The 20,000-nt window shown below is 34.2% G+C and overlaps 2 protein-coding genes across 4 annotated transcripts in view; both read right to left on the bottom strand.

Moving 5' to 3' along the window:
• The window catches only part of LOC125664831 (uncharacterized), an 8,001-nt gene extending 4,779 nt beyond the window's left edge, over positions 1 to 3,222 (bottom strand). The window contains exons 1-2 of the mRNA XM_048897634.2: positions 3,127 to 3,222; positions 2,669 to 2,755 (exon numbers count right to left, since the gene is read on the bottom strand). Of these exons, the coding sequence (XP_048753591.1) occupies positions 2,669 to 2,755; positions 3,127 to 3,150 (111 nt within the window). The 5' untranslated portion in view covers positions 3,151 to 3,222. The remainder of the gene's footprint in view (positions 1 to 2,668; positions 2,756 to 3,126) is intronic.
• A 1,225-nt stretch (positions 3,223 to 4,447) lies between these two features.
• Positions 4,448 to 20,000, bottom strand: part of LOC125678676 (centrosomal protein of 89 kDa-like) — an 18,577-nt gene continuing 3,024 nt past the window's right edge. For 2 of the 3 annotated variants that reach the window (XM_048917306.2, XM_048917294.2), the window contains 22 exons: positions 18,143 to 18,366; positions 17,210 to 17,337; positions 16,770 to 16,852; positions 16,310 to 16,417; positions 16,163 to 16,174; positions 15,973 to 16,036; positions 15,240 to 15,305; positions 14,748 to 14,951; positions 13,972 to 14,123; positions 13,028 to 13,081; positions 12,769 to 12,852; positions 12,558 to 12,670; positions 10,871 to 10,986; positions 10,503 to 10,683; positions 10,309 to 10,372; positions 9,985 to 10,088; positions 9,578 to 9,677; positions 9,430 to 9,471; positions 9,232 to 9,321; positions 8,266 to 8,312; positions 7,913 to 8,035; positions 4,448 to 7,256 (listed from right to left, as the gene is read on the bottom strand). In XM_048917306.2, coding sequence (XP_048773263.2) covers positions 7,076 to 7,256; positions 7,913 to 8,035; positions 8,266 to 8,312; positions 9,232 to 9,321; positions 9,430 to 9,471; positions 9,578 to 9,677; positions 9,985 to 10,088; positions 10,309 to 10,372; positions 10,503 to 10,683; positions 10,871 to 10,986; positions 12,558 to 12,670; positions 12,769 to 12,852; positions 13,028 to 13,081; positions 13,972 to 14,123; positions 14,748 to 14,951; positions 15,240 to 15,305; positions 15,973 to 16,036; positions 16,163 to 16,174; positions 16,310 to 16,417; positions 16,770 to 16,852; positions 17,210 to 17,337; positions 18,143 to 18,366 — 2,340 coding nt within the window. In that variant the 3' untranslated portion in view covers positions 4,448 to 7,075. The remainder of the gene's footprint in view (positions 7,257 to 7,912; positions 8,036 to 8,265; positions 8,313 to 9,231; positions 9,322 to 9,429; positions 9,472 to 9,577; positions 9,678 to 9,984; positions 10,089 to 10,308; positions 10,373 to 10,502; positions 10,684 to 10,870; positions 10,987 to 12,557; positions 12,671 to 12,768; positions 12,853 to 13,027; positions 13,082 to 13,971; positions 14,124 to 14,747; positions 14,952 to 15,239; positions 15,306 to 15,972; positions 16,037 to 16,162; positions 16,175 to 16,309; positions 16,418 to 16,769; positions 16,853 to 17,209; positions 17,338 to 18,142; positions 18,367 to 20,000) is intronic. The other variant, XM_048917314.2, reaches the window with a different exon arrangement.

The raw sequence follows: 20,000 nt of genomic DNA, 5'->3' as shown, positions 1-20,000 counted from the left end.
TTCACCTTTATAGGAGTTAGGAGATTGATCACTGTTCGTTATCTTCACCTTTATAGGAGTTAGGAGATTGATCACTGTTCGTTATCTTCACCTTTATAGGAGTTAGGAGATTGACAACTATTCGTTATTTTCACCTTTATAGGAGTTATGAGATTGATCACTGTTCGTTATCTTCACCTTTCATACACGTACTAATCATGATAGAAATTTAAAGCTGTGACATTGGAGCCATTTTGAAGAACTTTATACAGTTAACATTGATACTCTCCCGAATCCGGAATCAGAATTTCTCATTGAGACTCCACCTTTAAGATACCAAGATCTGAATATGGATATAGTGTTGCTCATGAAACCGGCGCTGGGATTTTGGCGGATTATACTCTCAATATTATATAGCTATGCAAACTTATCACTACATTCGCTTGAACCATTGTTAAGTGATAATAAAATGTGAAGAAAAATACGTGACCGTCATTGTACTATTTTCTTCCGATTTAAAAATGCGATAAACACTAGAAATATGAAATTTTATTGTGTGCATACCTTTTGTGAAGACATGTTATTAGAATTAAGTGTAGGCAGGGCCGTAAATTACATGGAGGCGGAGGAGGCAGCTGCCTCCTCCAACTTTTGAGCCAAAAAAAAATTAAAATTTAAAGTTCATTAGAATTTATGTGTTTCCAATAACTAAGAACATGATACCTCCCTTAAAAAGCATTCCAAATCTTTCTTTTAGAATGAGTTAGTCAAGTAACATCTTAGAAGGCCCTAGAATCAAGGATTTTGCACGAAACGTGTTCAGTGTGCACAAAATGTGCTCAGCGTCTGGGGGCCTGGGCGGCCCCCAGACCCCCGCCTAATTTCCTGCCTCCTCCAAATTGAAGGTTAATTTACGGCCCTGGTAGGCGTGGGTCTACTTGAACCCAAGGCAGCTACGCCCATGAATGTACTATTCAGAGAAGTCAATGATCAGATGTTTTCAAGATACACATAAAATACACACGTTTATCTGCAGTATACCGAGATAAATGACAAGTCCGTTTACTTGGTGTTATATAGATATTCTACTATATACTGTGTGTACGGATTGCGGTGTGGATATAGTTACAGGTATAGATAGTACACTTGGTCACATGATTAAGTCTCTTGTACTAAGGACAGCTTTTCTACAACAAAATATCGGTATCAAAGGACCAATTAATTAAACCAGACACATCTCGTCGTCTTTCAAAAAAAAAAGGGGGGAGGGGCAAGCGCAGAAGTTGGCTTCACAGTTGTCTAAATTACTTGGCAAGCAAATCAAATCAACAGAAACACAATAACCAATTTTGCCTAATCCCAATTAGAGGGGGGGGGGTGTAGGGGGGTCTAACAGAGGCGTATGACGATAAAAGCACCAGGGGCAGTGTTCTTCAATCACTGTATGGATTAATTTCATCCATTCATGCTTACATTCTTAGATGTAGCAATCAATATCACTACAAAAAAGCGGGAAGGGGGGGGGGGGGGGGGGGCCAGTCATCCAATATATCTTACTTTGCTTGCGAAAATAATTTTCTCTGCATGTAAAAATGCAACACCCCCCCCCCCCCCCCCCCACACACACACACACTTCTACGTGCTTACAAACATTTTACATGTTTACTGACAATTTACTGGTATATACTGTATTCAAGGTGGGCTCTACAAAGCGTATATGTACTAACTACATCCATATGGTAATCAGATATAAGAGAGAAGTAGTGTGCGTCTAAAATGAATCAAGGAACATTAAAATTTACATATTTTATTTAAAAAATTCATCATTTACCTGTTTCGCCATTGATACACAAAGGTATTGATATTTTGGAAAATAACCTACTTATACAATTTTTTTTTTATCTCAACTGTGACTTTTTTGCATTTCAAATAGTAGTAATCATACATAAAAAGTTTGTCTTGCATCATTATATTCTGAAATTAGAAAATAAAAATACGGGGGTCTATATTGAACCAAAATAGTTAGGCGTTAGTTTATTTGAGGGGTGTATGTGTGACAGTTTATTTACGTGCAGTTTGCCCAGATTTTCAAATGATTTACAAATGTAATTAAATCCCCAAACTTCAAAAGTATAGGTACATTATACTTGTCCGATAAATACCGAATCCCTAAAATGACTATTGTCAGTTTTCGAAGTCTATATTTTCGTCATCGATATAAAAAGAAATCAAATGAAAACACCGTGAAAAAAAATGAACCGATTTCCAATTTTAATGATATGATTATATAAAATGATAAAAACATAGAAAGATGCCCTTCCAAATATTATATTCAGTGCAATGTTATGTACGAAAATTTTTATTTTTTGTTTTTATCATTTGACAGTAGACAATGTGCAATGCCAAATTTAACATACGACGCCTAAAATGAAATTCTATTGATAAAAAATCTAAGCATATTTCAAAGCACAAGTGATACCATCTACAAAGTTTTAATTCAAAGATAGAAATCGGTTTCTGGAACCCATAAATGATGAAAGTTTATGTCACTCATTTTACGCGCATGTTAATTATTTTCTTCATTGAATCTTTTAAAATACAGGTGCTATATTAAAAAAAATCATTACTATATATCAAAGTGTTGTTAGTGTGTCTGGAAAAAAAAACAAAAAACCCATGCATCACTTACAGAACAAGCGTGTCTTCTGACAACATTAATCCATGGGTTCTGGAATCTGGTTGCCGTCTGTGCATGGATGGTTTGGAAAACGTGCAACTAAGAACGATAACGTACCAGTCATTGTATTGTCCAATAGAACGATATAGTCAAAATGATATTATATTAAAAGTACGAAACTTAAAACATTACAAACTTTATGATGACAAATTACATACTACTTCTAATAAAGAAAATTTCACAACTTCAAAGCAAGTATATTTTTATCCTTGTGTTTTTATACATGTAGGTAGGCGACATCAGCAATATCCAGAAATGTTATTGCCTTACTTTGGAAATTCAAATAATTTAATTCTACAAAAATCTAACACGAATCAACATTTAATTATTACATTTTGTAAGGTAAGAAAAGATAAAATGAAAATTATTAAGACATCTACATGATCTAAAATTATACTGTTATTTCTTACCAACAAAAAATAAAGCCAGGCCATTTTGTCCCAAGTTTTCTGAACCTTTTAGGCGAAGAAATAAAACTGATCACAGACGTCTGTAGTAAGTGCCGGTACACACAATTGTACCATTTCACATTGAGTGACCCACACGACCATATAAACAACAGACGGAACGTGGTCAACAATCATTGAATCACTCTGGGTCAAAAGGGGGACTTTTCCTGCTTCTCAACATGATGTAAACAACGAAACCATCAATCATTTGTCTTGTTCTGATCCATTACCTCGATCTTCATTCATAATCATGGATTTTAGTGAAACAAGTTAATTTCATGTTGATTTTCTATTTTACATAAATGGTAATTGATACAAAACATTTATTACCCAAAACGAAAAGAAAGAAAGAAGTTCGTTGCCCTTCCTGTCGGGGAAAAAGATGCAAAGTTTTCTGATCTTTTAAAGTCCTTAGAAATTCGTACGATTCTGGAAGAATAAAAGCTTTAATAGTAAGAATATTCGATTGTAGATACCGTTAGCAAAACTGAAGGCTAACGCGCTTCACAAAGCAGGCCGGTGTAGAACGTTGCAGTTCATACCCTCATGTATTTTCAAATTTCTTAAGAGATGGTGCCTTGTTTCTGAGCTAAGACAGTGGGAAATTTCTTGTAGTGAATTTTTAAAATGATAATTCTCAAAGTACGCCATCTGACATAAATTTGACACTTTAAGCAAAGTGAAAGAGCCCAAAACCTGTCAAGTTTTGTGATCAACACTTCACAGATCGGAGAGACTCAAGGAAGGAAATGTACATCCATGTAGATTCCATCATTTTGCAACAAACATGTCAACAAGGCCTCTTTGTTAAAGTCATTGATATCAATAAAACTACAGTGTGCGTATTGGTACTTGATGGACAGTATTATAGATAAACCGCCAATAAATCAAACATTGAAGAATGGGCTCACTCACAGGTCACCACTGATCATCGAGGAAAACAAAATAATGGATGTGATTTCAAATTTAACCCATAAATATGCCAAACCAACTACTCCATTTCTATCAAATTCAGAAGGTACATCGTTACACCATTTTAATGTTCCAACGAACAACGGGCATAAATAGAATTCTTACTATCCCTTTGAGTACATGCGTCTTTCCTCTGCAAACTGCAGGGACATTATAATTATTTCACCTAAGGCAACTGCATCGCTTGGGGTCGAATTTACTATTAAAGAGTACTCTTGAATAGTAAATTCGACCCCAAGCGAAGCAATTGCCTGTGTTTCACCGGTGTGAAGAAATACTGAAGAAAAAATAAATAAAACAAAACGAGCAATAAATGTACATATATATCGTTTAATATTATGGTACAAACATTTTTTGACAGAATCAGAAGTTTCAAGATTAAAGCATTACTGAGCTGAGAGTAGCAATGAAATACATAAATGTACTCTAGTTTTCACATTGAGCATTAATATTTGTTTTAGTTCTTTACAGTTACAATGTAGACTGGATTAGATTTCCTATCAATAAATAAATGTGCAGTCTTTACGTAAATCTACCAAAGGTACAGGGTTTAACAATTAGTAATCTAAAAATACGAGGGTTGTCCCAGAATTCCGTGGACAAGCGGCGTTTTTCAATTATCTAACGTCCCCGAGAAATTAAACTTTTAAAACATGAAGAGCAAACAGTTTTCAATAAAAAGATGTAAAAATTTCCAATATTAATTGACATTGAATAGGAAAAATTCAGGTTTTTCATTATAGGGAAGCATAAAGCGGCGCAGTGTAAAAAATAGCGATTTTAAATAATTGAAACGAAATTACAATCGCTGAAAAAAACATTGTTCATTTTATTGCTGATAGTATATTTTAATAGAGGAATTTTGTTTAGATATTCATTTATATACCTGGAAATTTTTATCATTATGACGGAATATTTAAATGAATTATGATATATCGTGCGACAGTTAGGTGCAAAAATCCAGCGAAATGATGACGCTATTCCGGAAGACAGACGTCTGACTGCACTAGAGATCAAAGAAATTTTGGGAATCAGCAATTCGTCTGTTCACCGCATTCTATGGATAATTCATGAATGCATAGAGTATGTGCAGTTGGGTACTTCGGCTTTTAAAGGTGAAGAGAATCAAAGTAGGATTTCATCTTCGAAGGATTTTCTCAGACGCGCGAACACCGCGAGAAAATTTTGACGTCCATTAGGTTGCGCCGCCGAGCACAACCTTATTGTAAAATCATTAATTTTCTCAAAAAAGCTAAATAAAGTGGAAAGTTGAAATTTTGGGTATTGGTCAACAATGGTATAATTGGTAATACATAACAGTTTTTATGAAATTAAATCGACACTTTAAAAGTTATAAGTCTAGTCCACGGAATTTTGGGACAACCCTGTATAACTAATATCCGTATATCTTACATAAAATTTCATAAAAACATAGTTCTTTCTCCTCTTTCATGCCTTTTCTTTTCAGCACCCTAAACATCCGACTCTCTTCTGCGAAATCAAAACAAGAGAGTGGGCTAAGGCATGCTAATCCTTGCTCTTTCATTTAAAAGATAAAGAAATGAAATTAAAAAGTGTGCATATTTTTAAAACATATGTTTAAATGCACTACTACATGCAACATCTTTGGACGGAAAAATCACAAATATAACAAAATAATTTAATAATTGTGTAACATATAGCACCAAATTAAATGAAACATACAATTGCCATCTGTCAACATAATCAGATTCTATAAAAACCTGAATGTGAGATTCAATATCACCGGACATGTTAAGGTGTGCACATTATAACATACAGGGCCTAAAGTCAGTTTTCAATCGATCCTAGAACAATCAAGTTGCTGTAATTTCATTACATTTACAAATTTGTTGGTTAAGAATTCATCAGCTGTTGCAAAGTTTTATCAACAGAGGTCATGCTTGACTGTCTAAATGCAATTCACATTTCAAAATTGAATAGCGCTTTGTATTGCACACAATCAAATGCCCAATCCAAACATCGACTTACCACAAAGTTTTATCAATAATTTAACTACATGTACATATATCAGAAAAAATTATGTTTAGATTGAGAGACTGGAATTAGATACATGTAGCTCAAACTCTTTTCATTTGTTGAACGACAATTTCTGTCCAAAAATTAAATGTCAGAAAAAGAAATTCCTTCAAAACTGTAAAATAAATTATTATTATGATATCGTTAGATTCATACTTTTTAAAGAAAAAATGTGGTATTCTGTTTCTTTATTTTTTTCATTAATTTTTTCTGCGATGTCATAGATGCAATTGTAAACAGCCAATGTATTTAATACCTACATATACGTGTATTTGATAGACATATCATTTTTGCTACTGAAAGTTTTAATCATTCTAATGTAGTAATATTTAAATATAATTTTTTTTAAAATGGAAAATGGTCTTATTTTTGACTGACGGATAGCACGCTGTCTAATGACTAGCTAGTAACTTACAACAAAATGAAATCATTTTTCAGTTTAAATGCTTCCTTTGTATTTGTTACATTGTTTTCCATGTTTCACCCTACAATCACCTGTCACTTCTTCTACATTTACTCTTTGGAAAATAGAATACGCTACATTTATACAGATTCTTTGGCTTTATGTTTCTAATTGCATAGTTTACATGTTGAATTAATCACTGATTATACATGACAAACAATAAGAGGACTTTTTTGACATGTGTACTGCCATTATCACAATGAATCCAACATTGACAAATGCTGCCCTTGAAGCACCTGTTCTGCTGTCTGAAATGCAATGAATACTTCTCTTGCTTAGGGTTCCCCTTCTGATCCCCTACTTAAAGTGTCCTTGAAAGCAAGATGACCAAGTTTGCAGTTAGTTGTTTTCATTCACAATAAGATTGGCCCCATTTCTCGGTAGATTGCGTTGAGTATGAGTTCTTTACATGTTTTATCAATCTCCTTCACCATCAGATGATATGTATACAATCTTTTTAGGTTCTTGCTGATCTATAGCTTCTGCTAACTGTTCGTGCTGTCTGATTTTTTTCATTGTCTTGTGAAGCACAGTCTTCATCCGGTCATTTTCAGTATTTGCAGCTTGCCAAACTATCTCCAGTTCATCCTCTACTTCCCTACAAAATAAACATATTTACATTATTTAATACATCTAAATGCATAAGAAATTTCCTCACAGAAAATCACCTCAATTTGCCAGGGTAAATACAGCAGGCCCAGATTAATTCAGTAGAATTCCCAGTACAAAGATTACACACTCGGAAAGATTTAAATTTTCACAATACATTTGGTTGTTATGGTTAGTACAGTGAACTTGTCTGATCTGGAAATGCTTGGAACCTGAAAAAATCTTTGGATTAGACAATACAGAAAAAGTGGTTTCAACAGAACTCAAACTTTGGTGCCAAAATTTGAGCATGGTTTACAAAACCTATTACTTTGCACAACATCCAGGCCTGGAGGTTATAAAACTTTCTTGAGCATATCTTCATACTCAAATTCAAACTCTGTGCTCTAAATCGTACTCCTATTCAAAAGCGAAGGTTATAAAACTTTTATAAAATCATTCTCATACTCAAATGGAGTACATTCTCAAGATTTATTGAGTATGTTTCGGAGCTTGCTCAGAGTTGTACTCCAAACAAATATGGACGAGTTTGAGTACGGTAAAAGTTTTATAATCTCCAGGCCAGATTTCTCTCTATTCAGACTTCTCTACCCCTGGAGTTTTACAGGAAATGACTCTGAAGTTTGGTAATTATCAGTAGATTACCTTTTTTCTGTGGCAATATCAAACAGGTTGTGTTCCTTCTCCTGAAGAAGCAGACGTAAGTGGTTGATTTCTCTCTCGTATTCTTTCTTCTGGTTCGTAAATACTTCATCCTGTTCTTTGAGCCTACATATCAATTCTATGTATTAAATTTCATTTTGAAATGATTCATAAATAATATCAATGAGTTTGGAATCAAACTGCAATTATGTAATATTTTACTTAGAAATTAAAAATTGGAGATGATTAAAGTATTGAAGATGAAAGCCAGTGCATTTATGTGAAAGGTATATCTGAATAAACCGTCTGTAACAAACAAGCCTACATTCATGCTATTTCTAAATCAAATTCATTACCTTCCAGCCACTGTATTGATTTTAGCGGCAGCCTTTAACTTATATAACTAAAAAAGAAAACAAATAAAAGTAATAAACAGACACATTATATGCTAATCAATACAAATGCATTGGACTTGAAGACAGAAAACTGACTAATGCACTTTTCTTTTATACATCAATCAAAATCATTAAATACCGATGAATAATAAATAATGCATAATACACCATGAATATCTGTATTGAACATAATGGTGAATGTAAACATGCTAATTAAGACAAATATAAGCTGCACCTATGGTTGTGAATTAAACAATGTATTTATGTTATTTGGTTACACTTAAATTAATATCAGATAAGTTGAAAGTGATAAGGAAATGGTCGTAAAAAAACCCAAACAACACTACCACAAACAGTACAACATACACCTAACAGACCGTCAGTGCAATATCTGCATCCATGATGAGAGAAAGTCCAGAAAACTATTTGACCTACTTTTAGCCCTAAAGTAGGTCAAGGTGCACCAATCAAGTTCAAATGTGAACTGATTATGTATTTCTCTGAGAGAGAGGTTGTGATAAAATTTCAGGGCAATATGTGTATTCATGACAGAAAATAATCTGGAAAAAGAAAACCAAGATTTATCTACGAAGTGATACTACGTCCTTGATCTTTGACCTTGAGAAACAATAGACATCCTCTGCTTGGCATAAGGTGTATGTGTACCAAGTTTGATGGTCCTAGCCCCAATGGTTTGGTCTAAAAGGTTTTTCTACTAAGTGATACTATGACCTTGACCTTTGACGAACAAAAGGTGTCCTCCACTTGGCATGAGGAGTATGTGTACCAAGTTTGATGGTCCTAGCCCCAATACTTCGGTCTGTATTCTGCCAGACGACACTATACCATAAAACGTCCTGTCTTTGACCGGCGTATAAAATCGTAACAACAGGTGAGAGAAAGTTCTAATTTCTGGTTGTAGATTACCTTCAGCTTCTCCTCCATTTTGCCCTTTGACACACTGTTATGAAACATTTTGTGCATGGCCTTCTTTGCTTCTGTTTCTCGATCCCTTACCTTCAAAATACAATTCTGTTTTTACAATCTGCAAACAACTGAAAAATTGGCACAAAAACATTTCATTTAGCTGCATTATTAGAAAAATGTGCATGAACAATAACTCACTGCTTTTGCAAAAGAGTCTCTTTCATATGCAGTTTTCTCAGCCTGAAAAATAGTTATATTGATCAAGTAAATAGGCATGTTAGTTTCTTGGTACATCATTTTCTCTTAGACTAATATTCAGGCATTTTTCTTCAGAGATAAATCTCACCACTTTGATGACAGAAGCCAGCTGTTCTTGAACATTCTGTTCCTTTAATTCGGACTGTTCTATTGCCTTCTGCAGGTATATCATCTTACTCTGTGCTTTCCTGTTATCAAAAGGTATTTACCGTTAGTTTTAATACTCAGCAGGACAGATTGTGATTTGCACTGAAAATTTGTAAATCTATGTTTACAGTAAAACATGTTAATCATCAAACACTAGGAACAGCTAATTGTGCTTCAATGTTCATCATATCCAATTATTTTTACTACATTTAGCAAAACCATCCAAAGAAAATTAACTCACTGTAAGCAGAAATTCATCATAAGTTTTTGTTGGAACTAATTTTAATAGAATATCCTTGCAAAAGACTGTAAACTGCCATTCACTTCCAGCAAGAGTCATACACATACCTAATGGCCTTCCTCATCGCTCTTAGTTCAGCTAAGCATCGTTTGTTTTCAGCTTGTAATTCCACAAAATTCAAACTCTGTGTTCTCCTCTCCTCTTGTACAGCCTATACATAATAAAATACTATCACTGTACAGCCTATTCATAATAAAATACTATCACTGTACAGCCTATTTATAATAAAATACTATCACTGTGAACAAAGAATCAAGGATAATAATTTCCTAATTCAAGCACCACTATAATCGAAAAAAAAAAAATTTCTTCTTTATTGGGAAAAATCTTCACTTCCACATACACATCTAGAAGTAAAAGAAAATTCAAACCTGAATCTTGATTTTCAGATTTTGAACCTCTCGGTGATAATTTTCTTCTTTTTCTGTAATACTCCTGTTGAAAATAAAAATACAATTCTTTGATTAATGAAAGAAAAAAATATGACCAAAAATGAAAATTTTCACAATTTAAATCTCCTTTTTTCCATCAAACATATACACTGTATAAAATACATTGGCATTGCCTCTTAAGTTCTGCAATAGTATTGATATAAGATTCTGCTGATTCCTGGCTCTGGTTTTCCAAAATCATGGCATCATATTTAGTTTTAAGTTCTTTGTATCGCCTCTTGAAATCCTCCAAGTCTTGATCCTGGTCAACCTTCTCTGCTTTTAGTAGTACCAACTGTTTGGTTACCTTAGATACTGAAAATATCCAATTACTCAGTGTGATGGATGATTCTTAAACTTCACAGTTTCCCTTACATACTTTTTTTTAATTCAAAAATATCTACAATTAATACAGTTAGCAATATATAAATGATGTGTATATATATATCTAGCCTCATTGCATACTTTACATTCCAGATGCGACATCATTAAAATTTCATACCTTCCTGCATGTGGGCCTGATGCATGTCTTGGGCTTTTTGATCTTTTATTTCAATCTGCTCAAGCAAATTCTGGTTCTCCTCCAGAACTAGTCGTGCATTCTCTTTTAGATTTTCCCTATTTACGAAAAGAACATTTAAAATTCATTGAAGTCAAACATCACTGTATATGACTATTTTCCTACTTACTGATTGGTTGTAACAAAATCATGATGTGATGTCAATCTTTGAGGTAACAATAGCATTTCATAGATATGAATTCAAATTTCCTGCTCTCTGATTGGTTAACATGAAGTCAATATAATGTAATGTTAACCTAATCAGAGTCAGAATCACACTTTTCATAGCAATGAACCAATGAAATTCATCTCTGTGAATATTGTCTTACTTTGATTAATACTAAATAATAGATCAATATAGTAACCTAAAAAATACCAATAAGGAGCAAGATCAAAAGTCTATCTAAGTAGTTGGGGGAAGTTTCTTTTCTCTATCATTTACTACACGTTTTACTGGGAGCGGGTTGCAAATTAACTTTTTCAATGTACATGTACATTTTTAAAAGTAACACTTAAAGACTATGTTTGCACTTTCATTTGTGAATATGAACAGTAAATAAGAGGCCCACAGGCCTTATCAGTCACCTGAATATTTATAATAGTTAAAAGTATCACCAGCCCCAAGGGCTATGAAATCTACAATAATTTTCCTGTTCTGCATAGCTAAGCTATATAAAACAAGAGGTGTTCCTAAAATAAAAATGCCCCCAAAGTGCCCATACTGATGAAAGACTACATACTATAATATATGTTATATTGACACTATATGACTACTTTGGACCCACCCTACAGTCTGAGTCCTGGGGTTGTAAAATTCACAAATTTGGTACATCCCTTCAGCTTTTCCTAAATATGCCTCAAGTTTTTATACAGTATCAGCAAAATTAAAGAAGTCTTTCAAATGATAAAGGCAATAATCACTATGATAATTTTGGCACCACCCTGGAACCAAAACCCTTACCCTTGGGACCATGAAATTTAGAATTTTGGTAAAGAACTATCTGCTCCTTTTAGATATCTATTAAATGATTACAATTTATTATCAATAACATGAAAGAAGATACTGTTTTATGTTTCACACATAAACACTATATACCAAGTTGACTGTAGAGAAGATTTTTGAAAATTTGTCATTTTTCAACAGTTTTCGAAATTTACAATTTATGTCCCCATTGTCTTAAAGATGTTCCATACTAAATTTGAAAAGAATCAGAATGGTAGATATCAAAAAGAAGTTTGAGATGTTCAGTTGTTAACACATGACAGACGACAAATGATGGTTGTAGACCAATTGTGATAGGTCACTTGAGCAACTCTGGTGATCTAAAAAGGTACATAGAGTGTTAATAGTACCTTGTACTTGATAATTGATTCCGATCAACATTCTTACGGGGAAGGAGGTCCTTGATGAAAACTAGGAAAAGTTAGTTTTTTGTCAGACACTTGAACCCTTGTATTTCTCACTGATAAGCTATACACTACTCGTTACCATAGACTGTTCTGGAACTTGTCACATCATTTTAAACACTATAAAACAAGTTTGGGGGAGAAAAAGACCATTCACCTTAACAAGAATACAGGCTTTTAATAACATTCAATCCATCAAATCTTGAAAGGAAAAACAAGTTACCAGTCATTCACATCCACTGGGTTGTCAGTCTGAATTCGTTCAAACTTTTCCTGCAGCTGTTGGTTCTCAGTGACAATGTCCTCAGCCTGTAGCGTGAGCTTTTCTATCTCCAGCTGAAAGAAGAGTACATTACCTAATATTTGAAGCATTCACACAGACACAGGTGTATGGAACATGCATGTATTTGTATTAGAAGCACCTGAAATCTTACCTGGTATCTCTTAATGACCTTGTCTCTCTCCTCTAGTCTATCATCATATGCCAGAAAAAGAGGGGACAAGTACTTGGTATTTATCTGAAAATATATTTTACTTTTAATAATTTTTTTTTTAAATTTCAAACTGCTCTCAGTAACTTTCCAAGTCTCCACCATCCCCCCCCCCCCTCTCCCCCCCCCCCCCCCCCCCCCCCCCCCCATCTGTGATTTTCCTTCCAAATCACTTTGATTACAATTCATAACAATATCTTACCAGCCATGATGGACACGGTCCTTTGCTTGGTAAACCAAATAACTCTGAAGCAATCTGGAACAAAAAGGAATTATGAGTGCAATGGTGAACAACTGTTTAGAATGCAATTAAAACTACATAAATTCTAAAATCTATGGACATTATCAGATCAAGCACTAGAACATTAAGATTCAAATTACTTGGATCTAATACCACATATACAGTACGTTTTGCTGTGTATATATACAGTACGTTTTGCTGTGTATAAATACAGTACATTTTGCTGTGTATAGATACAGTACGTTTTGCTGTGTATAGATACAGTACGTTTTGCTGTGTATAAATACAGTACGTTTTGCTGTGTATAAATACAGTACGTTTTGCTGTGTATAAATACAGTACGTTTTGCTGTGTATATATACAGTACGTTTTGCTGTTTTTAAATACAGTACGTTTTGCTGTGTATATATACAGTACGATTTGCTGTGTATATATACAGTACGTTTTGCTGTGTGTAGATACAGTACGTTTTGCTGTGTATATATACAGTATGTTTTGCTGTGTGTATATACAGTACGTTTTGCTGTGTATATATACAGTATGTTTTGCTGTGTATATATACAGTACATTTTGCTGTGTATAAATCCAGTACGTTTTGCTGTGTATATATACAGTATGTTTTGCTGTGTATATATACAATTCGTTTTGCTGTGTATAAATACAGTACGTTTTGCTGTGTATATATACAGTACGTTTTGCTGTGTATATACAGTACGTTTTGCTGTGTATAAATACAGTACATTTTGCAGTGTATATATACAGTTCGTTTTGCTGTGTATATATACAGTACGTTTTGCTGTGTATATATACAGCAAGTTTCGCTGTGTATATATACAGTACATTTTGCTGTGTATACATACAGTACGTTTTGCTGTGTATATACAGTACGTTTTGCTGTGTATTACCGATCTCTCCTCTGACTTGAGTGTTCGGTATTTGGCCTGGTACTCGCTGAGCTCCACCGTCAGTCTGTGAACAGTGTTCTTCATCGTCTCATTCTCATCCTTCATGTCTGTTAACTGTTTCTTAAGCAGCAGATTAGCAGCTGTGTCTCGGTCTGAACAAGAAAATAAAACAGAAACTGAGTAAATATGCTCTTCAGAAAAGCTTTCTCATCAAATACTAATGAAGTACTGTAAAATCAGTCAGTTTCTGGGAGTGGAATTTTCATCGTTTTTATGTTGTGGACACAACCAGGGGTTTATATACTCCATGAATGAGAGAAATTCAGCAACAATAAAGTAATAAGTAACAACAAAACAATGAATCTGTGTGCTTGCTTACTCTTATCAAATCATGAACCATTGCTCCAACAAATATGAATGATTTTACAGTATTCATATCTAATTTTTTTCAAATGGTAGGTTTAAAGCTTTTGTAGAAAACCATACCTTCATAAGCTAAGTCCAACATTCTAAATACCATCTTTTCTAAAACTCCTGTGACTTAACTAAGCCTAACATTTCTACATACCTCCCTTTTCTAGGTCTGTTGTAACCTAACTAAGCTTAACATTTCTACATACCTCCCTTTTCTAGGCCTGTTGTGACTTCACTAAGCCTAACATTTCTACATACCTCCCTTTTCTAGGCCTGTTGTGACTTCACTAAGCCTAACATTTCTACATACCTCCCTTTTCTAGGCCTGTTGTGACTTCACTAAGCCTAATATTTCTACATACCTCCCTTTTCTAGGGCTGCTGTGACTTGTCTGAATGTTGTAACTTCTTCTTCCAGAGACTCATTAATGGAGCGAAGCAGAGCATTCTGTCCCTCCAGGCCTCGTTGAAGTTTATCGGTGCTGCGGGCGGTGTGTATTTCAGATATACTACGGGCAGTGTTTGACCCTGAATGTCGGCCTGACCGGCGGGGGGATGGAGTTGCACCTAGGCATTAGATTTTTTTTTATTAGCAACCTTGTAATGAATTAAAATTTAGGAAAAACACTGTTAAAAGAATTCCTCCCTAAACTTATGACCTGATCATTGTACATACAAAACTTCTGAACATGATTTATTACATTGCACCTCAATGATATTTTTATTATGCACATGCATGTAAATTGAACATATAAATGTGGTATTACATCACAGTTATACCATGACAGGAAAAAATAAAATCTGAACACAGATCCCAATTTAAAATCTTTGATTGTTGTTATTGTTAAGTAATACCAAGAGTTTCTGCCGGCATTAATTGGTCTTCCTTGGATGATTTGACCAAAGTGTCCTCTTGTACCTCTGTTTTAAAAACAACACATAGACAGGGAAGAGATTAGAGACTGCTACAGGAAGAAGGAATAATGTTAATAAAATCATAAAGACAAAACACACTTGAGAAACATCAGCTAGTGTTAATAAAATCATAAAGACAAAACACACAGGAGAAACATCAGCTTGTCGTTAAATTTTCCAAAGAAATAAAACTGCTATATATTAGTGTATATCCCTGAGCACCAGGAAGTTCTACAGGTACCTTTACATGCCTATTAGAGTAAACAGGAAGTTCTACAGGTAATTTTACATGCCTATCAGAGTACACAGACTGTGAACTGGTTGTTAATGTTCTAATCCTAAAATAATTTTCTGTCTACTCCCTTAACCTGTTCAGAGTACCATGTACTTATATGCAACTGTCTTAGGAACAATGTGAAAGTTTACAAGAAATTTTAACTTATACACATATATTCTTTTCTAAAGATTAGCTCTTCTTTTATTAAAAATAGTAAAGATTGCATTATGTTCAACCTAACATTTAGAATAGCAAGTTTGACATCGAATTTCAACAAGAACACAAATGCTGAGATTTTAATCAAAATGCTTTAAGGGTTTCAGTGATGACTAAACAACACTTCAGAGGGAGCAGTGCGATAAAATTGTACTAACTACATGGATTACTTGATCTTACCTCTAGGTGTGGACTGCCTTGTGGGTCTGTCCGTCGGCGTCCTCTCTATTGTAACCGTGGTTACCTATAGATTACACGATGAACCAATGCATAATATGCTCAGTATTTAAGAATAACATATACATTCCTTTCAAAAAGAACTTTTTTATTACTGTTCTGATAATTATCATTCTGACTTGTTAAAGTTTACCTTCTGTGTGGTCTGAAAGAAAAAGAAACTGCGATAAGTATCAAAAGAAATCATACCTAAATTTCAGCAACAATCACTCACAACTTCATGATTACTTTTTAAAGAATGTGATGAAGTACAGCTATATTTTTATAGCTTTGTTTTTACCATTTCCTCTTGGAATTCATCCGAGTCTGGCTCTATGACCTGACGGTAAGCTTCTTGCACTCTCTGTCCCGTTTGTTGCAGTGTTGGATCCTCCACTGAAGTAGTTCTCTGTCATGGTAAATTCATCATTTAAAGGACTTAACATGTTGTCTCTGGTTCTCGTTCACAATATGTATTCACTGACTAAAGATTTCATAAGTGATAGATGTTATGACTGGACTTTAAAAGCATGATACAACTTTTTTGTTCTATTTCATCATGTACAAAAAGAAGGTGAAAATTTTCAAAGTAAGGAAAAGTATGAGAGAAATGCAGAAATTAAGACAACACAAGGACAAAGCGTATTGGAATTTAAAAAATGGAGAAAAAGAGGGAAGGAGCATTAAAGGATCAAACTGGTTCCTTTAAAAAGCCTTGTGAGAAAGTCAAAATAGAGATTAAGATAAAGCTTTCTGAATACCTTTCCTTTCTTGACAGGTTTAGCATACAGCACATTCTGATCGTCAATGTCTTCATGTCGCTCCAGCGAGTGGTAAAACTGACCTGAACATAAAACCACACATTCACTTTACTTCACTATTAAAATCAACTCAAAATTTAGAATACTGTACATAGTTTCATTCATATACCAGAAATTTTAGCAAATACCACAATTTTGCAAAACGTTGTAGTAAGGAGCTTAATTAGTCTATAAACATGGTGTATATGTAGGCTCAATCAGGAATATAATATTACTTGTCATTAACACTTTTTCTTTAAGAGATTCGTGATTGAAAATAGTCCTATATAAAAGTTTGTTTACAGTGATACAGATCTTGTGCATGTGTTCATTCTTGCCAATGTCATGATCAAATATATAACTGCTGTGTAGTTTAAATATAATGTTCAACACAATAATACCTGGGATTTCCTCGTCAATAGCATGTTCTCTGAGGCTGGATGGGCCAGGTAAAGGTACGGGCTCCCTGTCTGAGTAACTAATCCGCTTCCTGCTGCCACCAGCTTGTCCAAACTCTACGGAAGAATACCTGTCAAATAACATGAACATCCTATAACATTTGTTACAAATTTAATCTTGAGGAAAATCATGGCATATATATTTGATGCATTGAATGTATTATAAGCAGTACATGTTTTATATGATATTTCATGATAGAACAATCATAAAACACATAGGTAACTCTGATTAGTAAAATGAATACTCAACAAAAATCTGGAAATCAACAAGAAACAAACTGAAAAATGGAAGAACAATCACTGATTTGAAATAAAAAATGCCAAACACAACCACAAAAAGATGTCAACCTAATTTCCTTTCGAGTACTACATGAGAATCCCTTTGGAGTACTATGTGAGAATTCCCTTGGAGTACTATGTGAGAATTCCCTTGGAGTACTATGTGATAATTCCCTTGGAGTACTATGTGAGAATTCCCTTGGAGTACCAAATGGAGAAAATGACTTATACAACCCTACTGGAGTGCTGGACCATGAAGATTTTGAAACTTTCCGATGCTTGATGGTCTTTGGTAAAGCCTTTCTGCCAGATTTCACACAAAAGTAGACATGAAATTAAATCTCAATTATGATAATATTCTATCTGTGAATGGCAAACAATTTCTATCCATTAAAATGTTACCTTGACCTTAATTCTTAAACAACTCAAGAAGCATTATGTAAATCACACACACAAAATCAGTACATGTACCGGTAGCTGCATTGTATCTCAGTACACATATCAAGTTAGCATATATATTAAGTTATTAAGCGTACTTAACAAAAACTCCTATTTCTTGAATTTTGTTCCTTAAAACTTTACTGAACTATGACTTACCCAGCTTCCTCCATGACCTGGTAGTCAAAGAGACTACTTTCTGGGTCACTGAAGACATCGTCATCTGCAGTCGGTGGATTCATGGCTCTCGCTAGCAGTGATGCGTTAAGTGTCCCTGAGGAAGACGCCAAAGCGATGTTCGTACCAGGTGGGGTGTCTGGACCTGGGGTTCGTGGCACAACAGTAAAAGCAGCTGAGGGAATCAAGCCTGAGGAAATATTACCCTGGAATTCAAACAAGGGAAAAATTAAACGCATTCATTCTGACCATGTCCAGAACTCTATACTGTTTGAAGAAATTATGTTAGACAGCACTTCACATTAAATTTAACTGAATTTTTTTTTAATCAAAAAGCCCACATTCCATTAAGAAAATATCAAATAGTCTTATCAAATCAATTTTCATGAATATTAATCACATCCTGTAGAATATTTTCATTGCTTAAGTGTTAATAAATCAAATCTCAGTTAATACACATTTATTCAATAGGGCTGTTCCATTAAAACATATGAGGTACCCGGGGAAGGCACTTTAAAATTTGGGTAACCACCCATAGAAGCATAAAAATGTAATGAGGGACCACTCACAAAAGCAATTTTAGATAGTGCGGCACCACCCATAGAAGTGAAATAAATGTGAAATACACCTTTTCTTTAAATTCAATATGTATGAATGACTATTTATAACCCCTGAATAGATGTCTATTTTCAGATGTTCCCAAGCATGATAGTAAAGAGAAGAGTCTCTTGGGTGTCATCACCATTTAAATAACTGGCCATCAATGAAGCTTGATCATAGAACCATCAATTTATTTTATCAAGACTGTCTTTCTTAAACATGATGAACTAAATTAATTTTATAAGTCTACCTGTTCATAAAAAGTCTAGTATTGTAAATGTTCAAAAACAACTATTAAACGTTTTAAAATTGACTAGTATTTTGAGTATTAAAAAACAAGAAAATGTGTCTCTTTACGTAAATAAAATGATATTCATGTTTCTTAGTCAATATATAAATTTACAACCTGCAACTTAAGATTTGTGAGGCTCTATTCTACCGTTTTCAACAATTTCGATAAATTCCAATTTCTCGATTCATATTTGTGCGCCATGTTTGATGTACTGAAGTTTCAACTTCCGATTGTCAAGTCATTTGCAAATGTCATATAAAGTAGTATTTACATCAATGGACAAGTATGGAGGCGAAAGCTATTTCGTCGGTATTGAAAAGGTTTGAATTTAATATCAAGTTAAAAACCGAACAGCAGAGTGTAAATTCTTTCTGCAACAATATGATTTTCCTTTCTTTGTCAAAGTGGCTCAAGTAACTACATTTTCGCGCCGATTGTCAATGTTTAGCTTTTTCATTAGATCCACCTACGAGATTTCGCGATAACAAGCATGGCGGAGCAGACGAAGAATTTTGCATGCTGTACATTATATTTAATGAAAAACACTAGCCATGCCCGAGCACAAAGTTGGTACTCCTTTTGGTGTAATTTGTAAACAACATTTGGGACTAATACCCAGAGTTTATTATCGGGGTTATTCATAAAATTATTTTGCACCATTACGGAGATCCTGTGGAATTGTAGCCTCATCCCGAAAACGTCAGAATAAAAAAAAAATTGGATAGGGCTACATTATCGCAGCTAGAAAAAATCAAAAACCGTTTCAATGGACCACGAGCACGTTTCGTTTTCCATTTTGGACAAGGGAGATAATCCTAATTTCCGGTCGCTATAATTTTAGAGTCAAACTGGAAACAATAACCGGATCGCGGAACCTCATCGACCGAGATAAAATGAAGACAGAAAACGGCGTTTGTTTCACATTCTACTTTCAACCCTTCCCTTCTT

The sequence above is a fragment of the Ostrea edulis genome, chromosome 1, assembly GCF_947568905.1.
Source record: "Ostrea edulis chromosome 1, xbOstEdul1.1, whole genome shotgun sequence".
Classification (NCBI taxonomy): Eukaryota; Metazoa; Mollusca; class Bivalvia; order Ostreida; family Ostreidae; genus Ostrea; species Ostrea edulis.
Note: the sequence above shows the minus strand (reverse complement) of the source record. Positions and strands in the feature narration are given on the sequence as shown.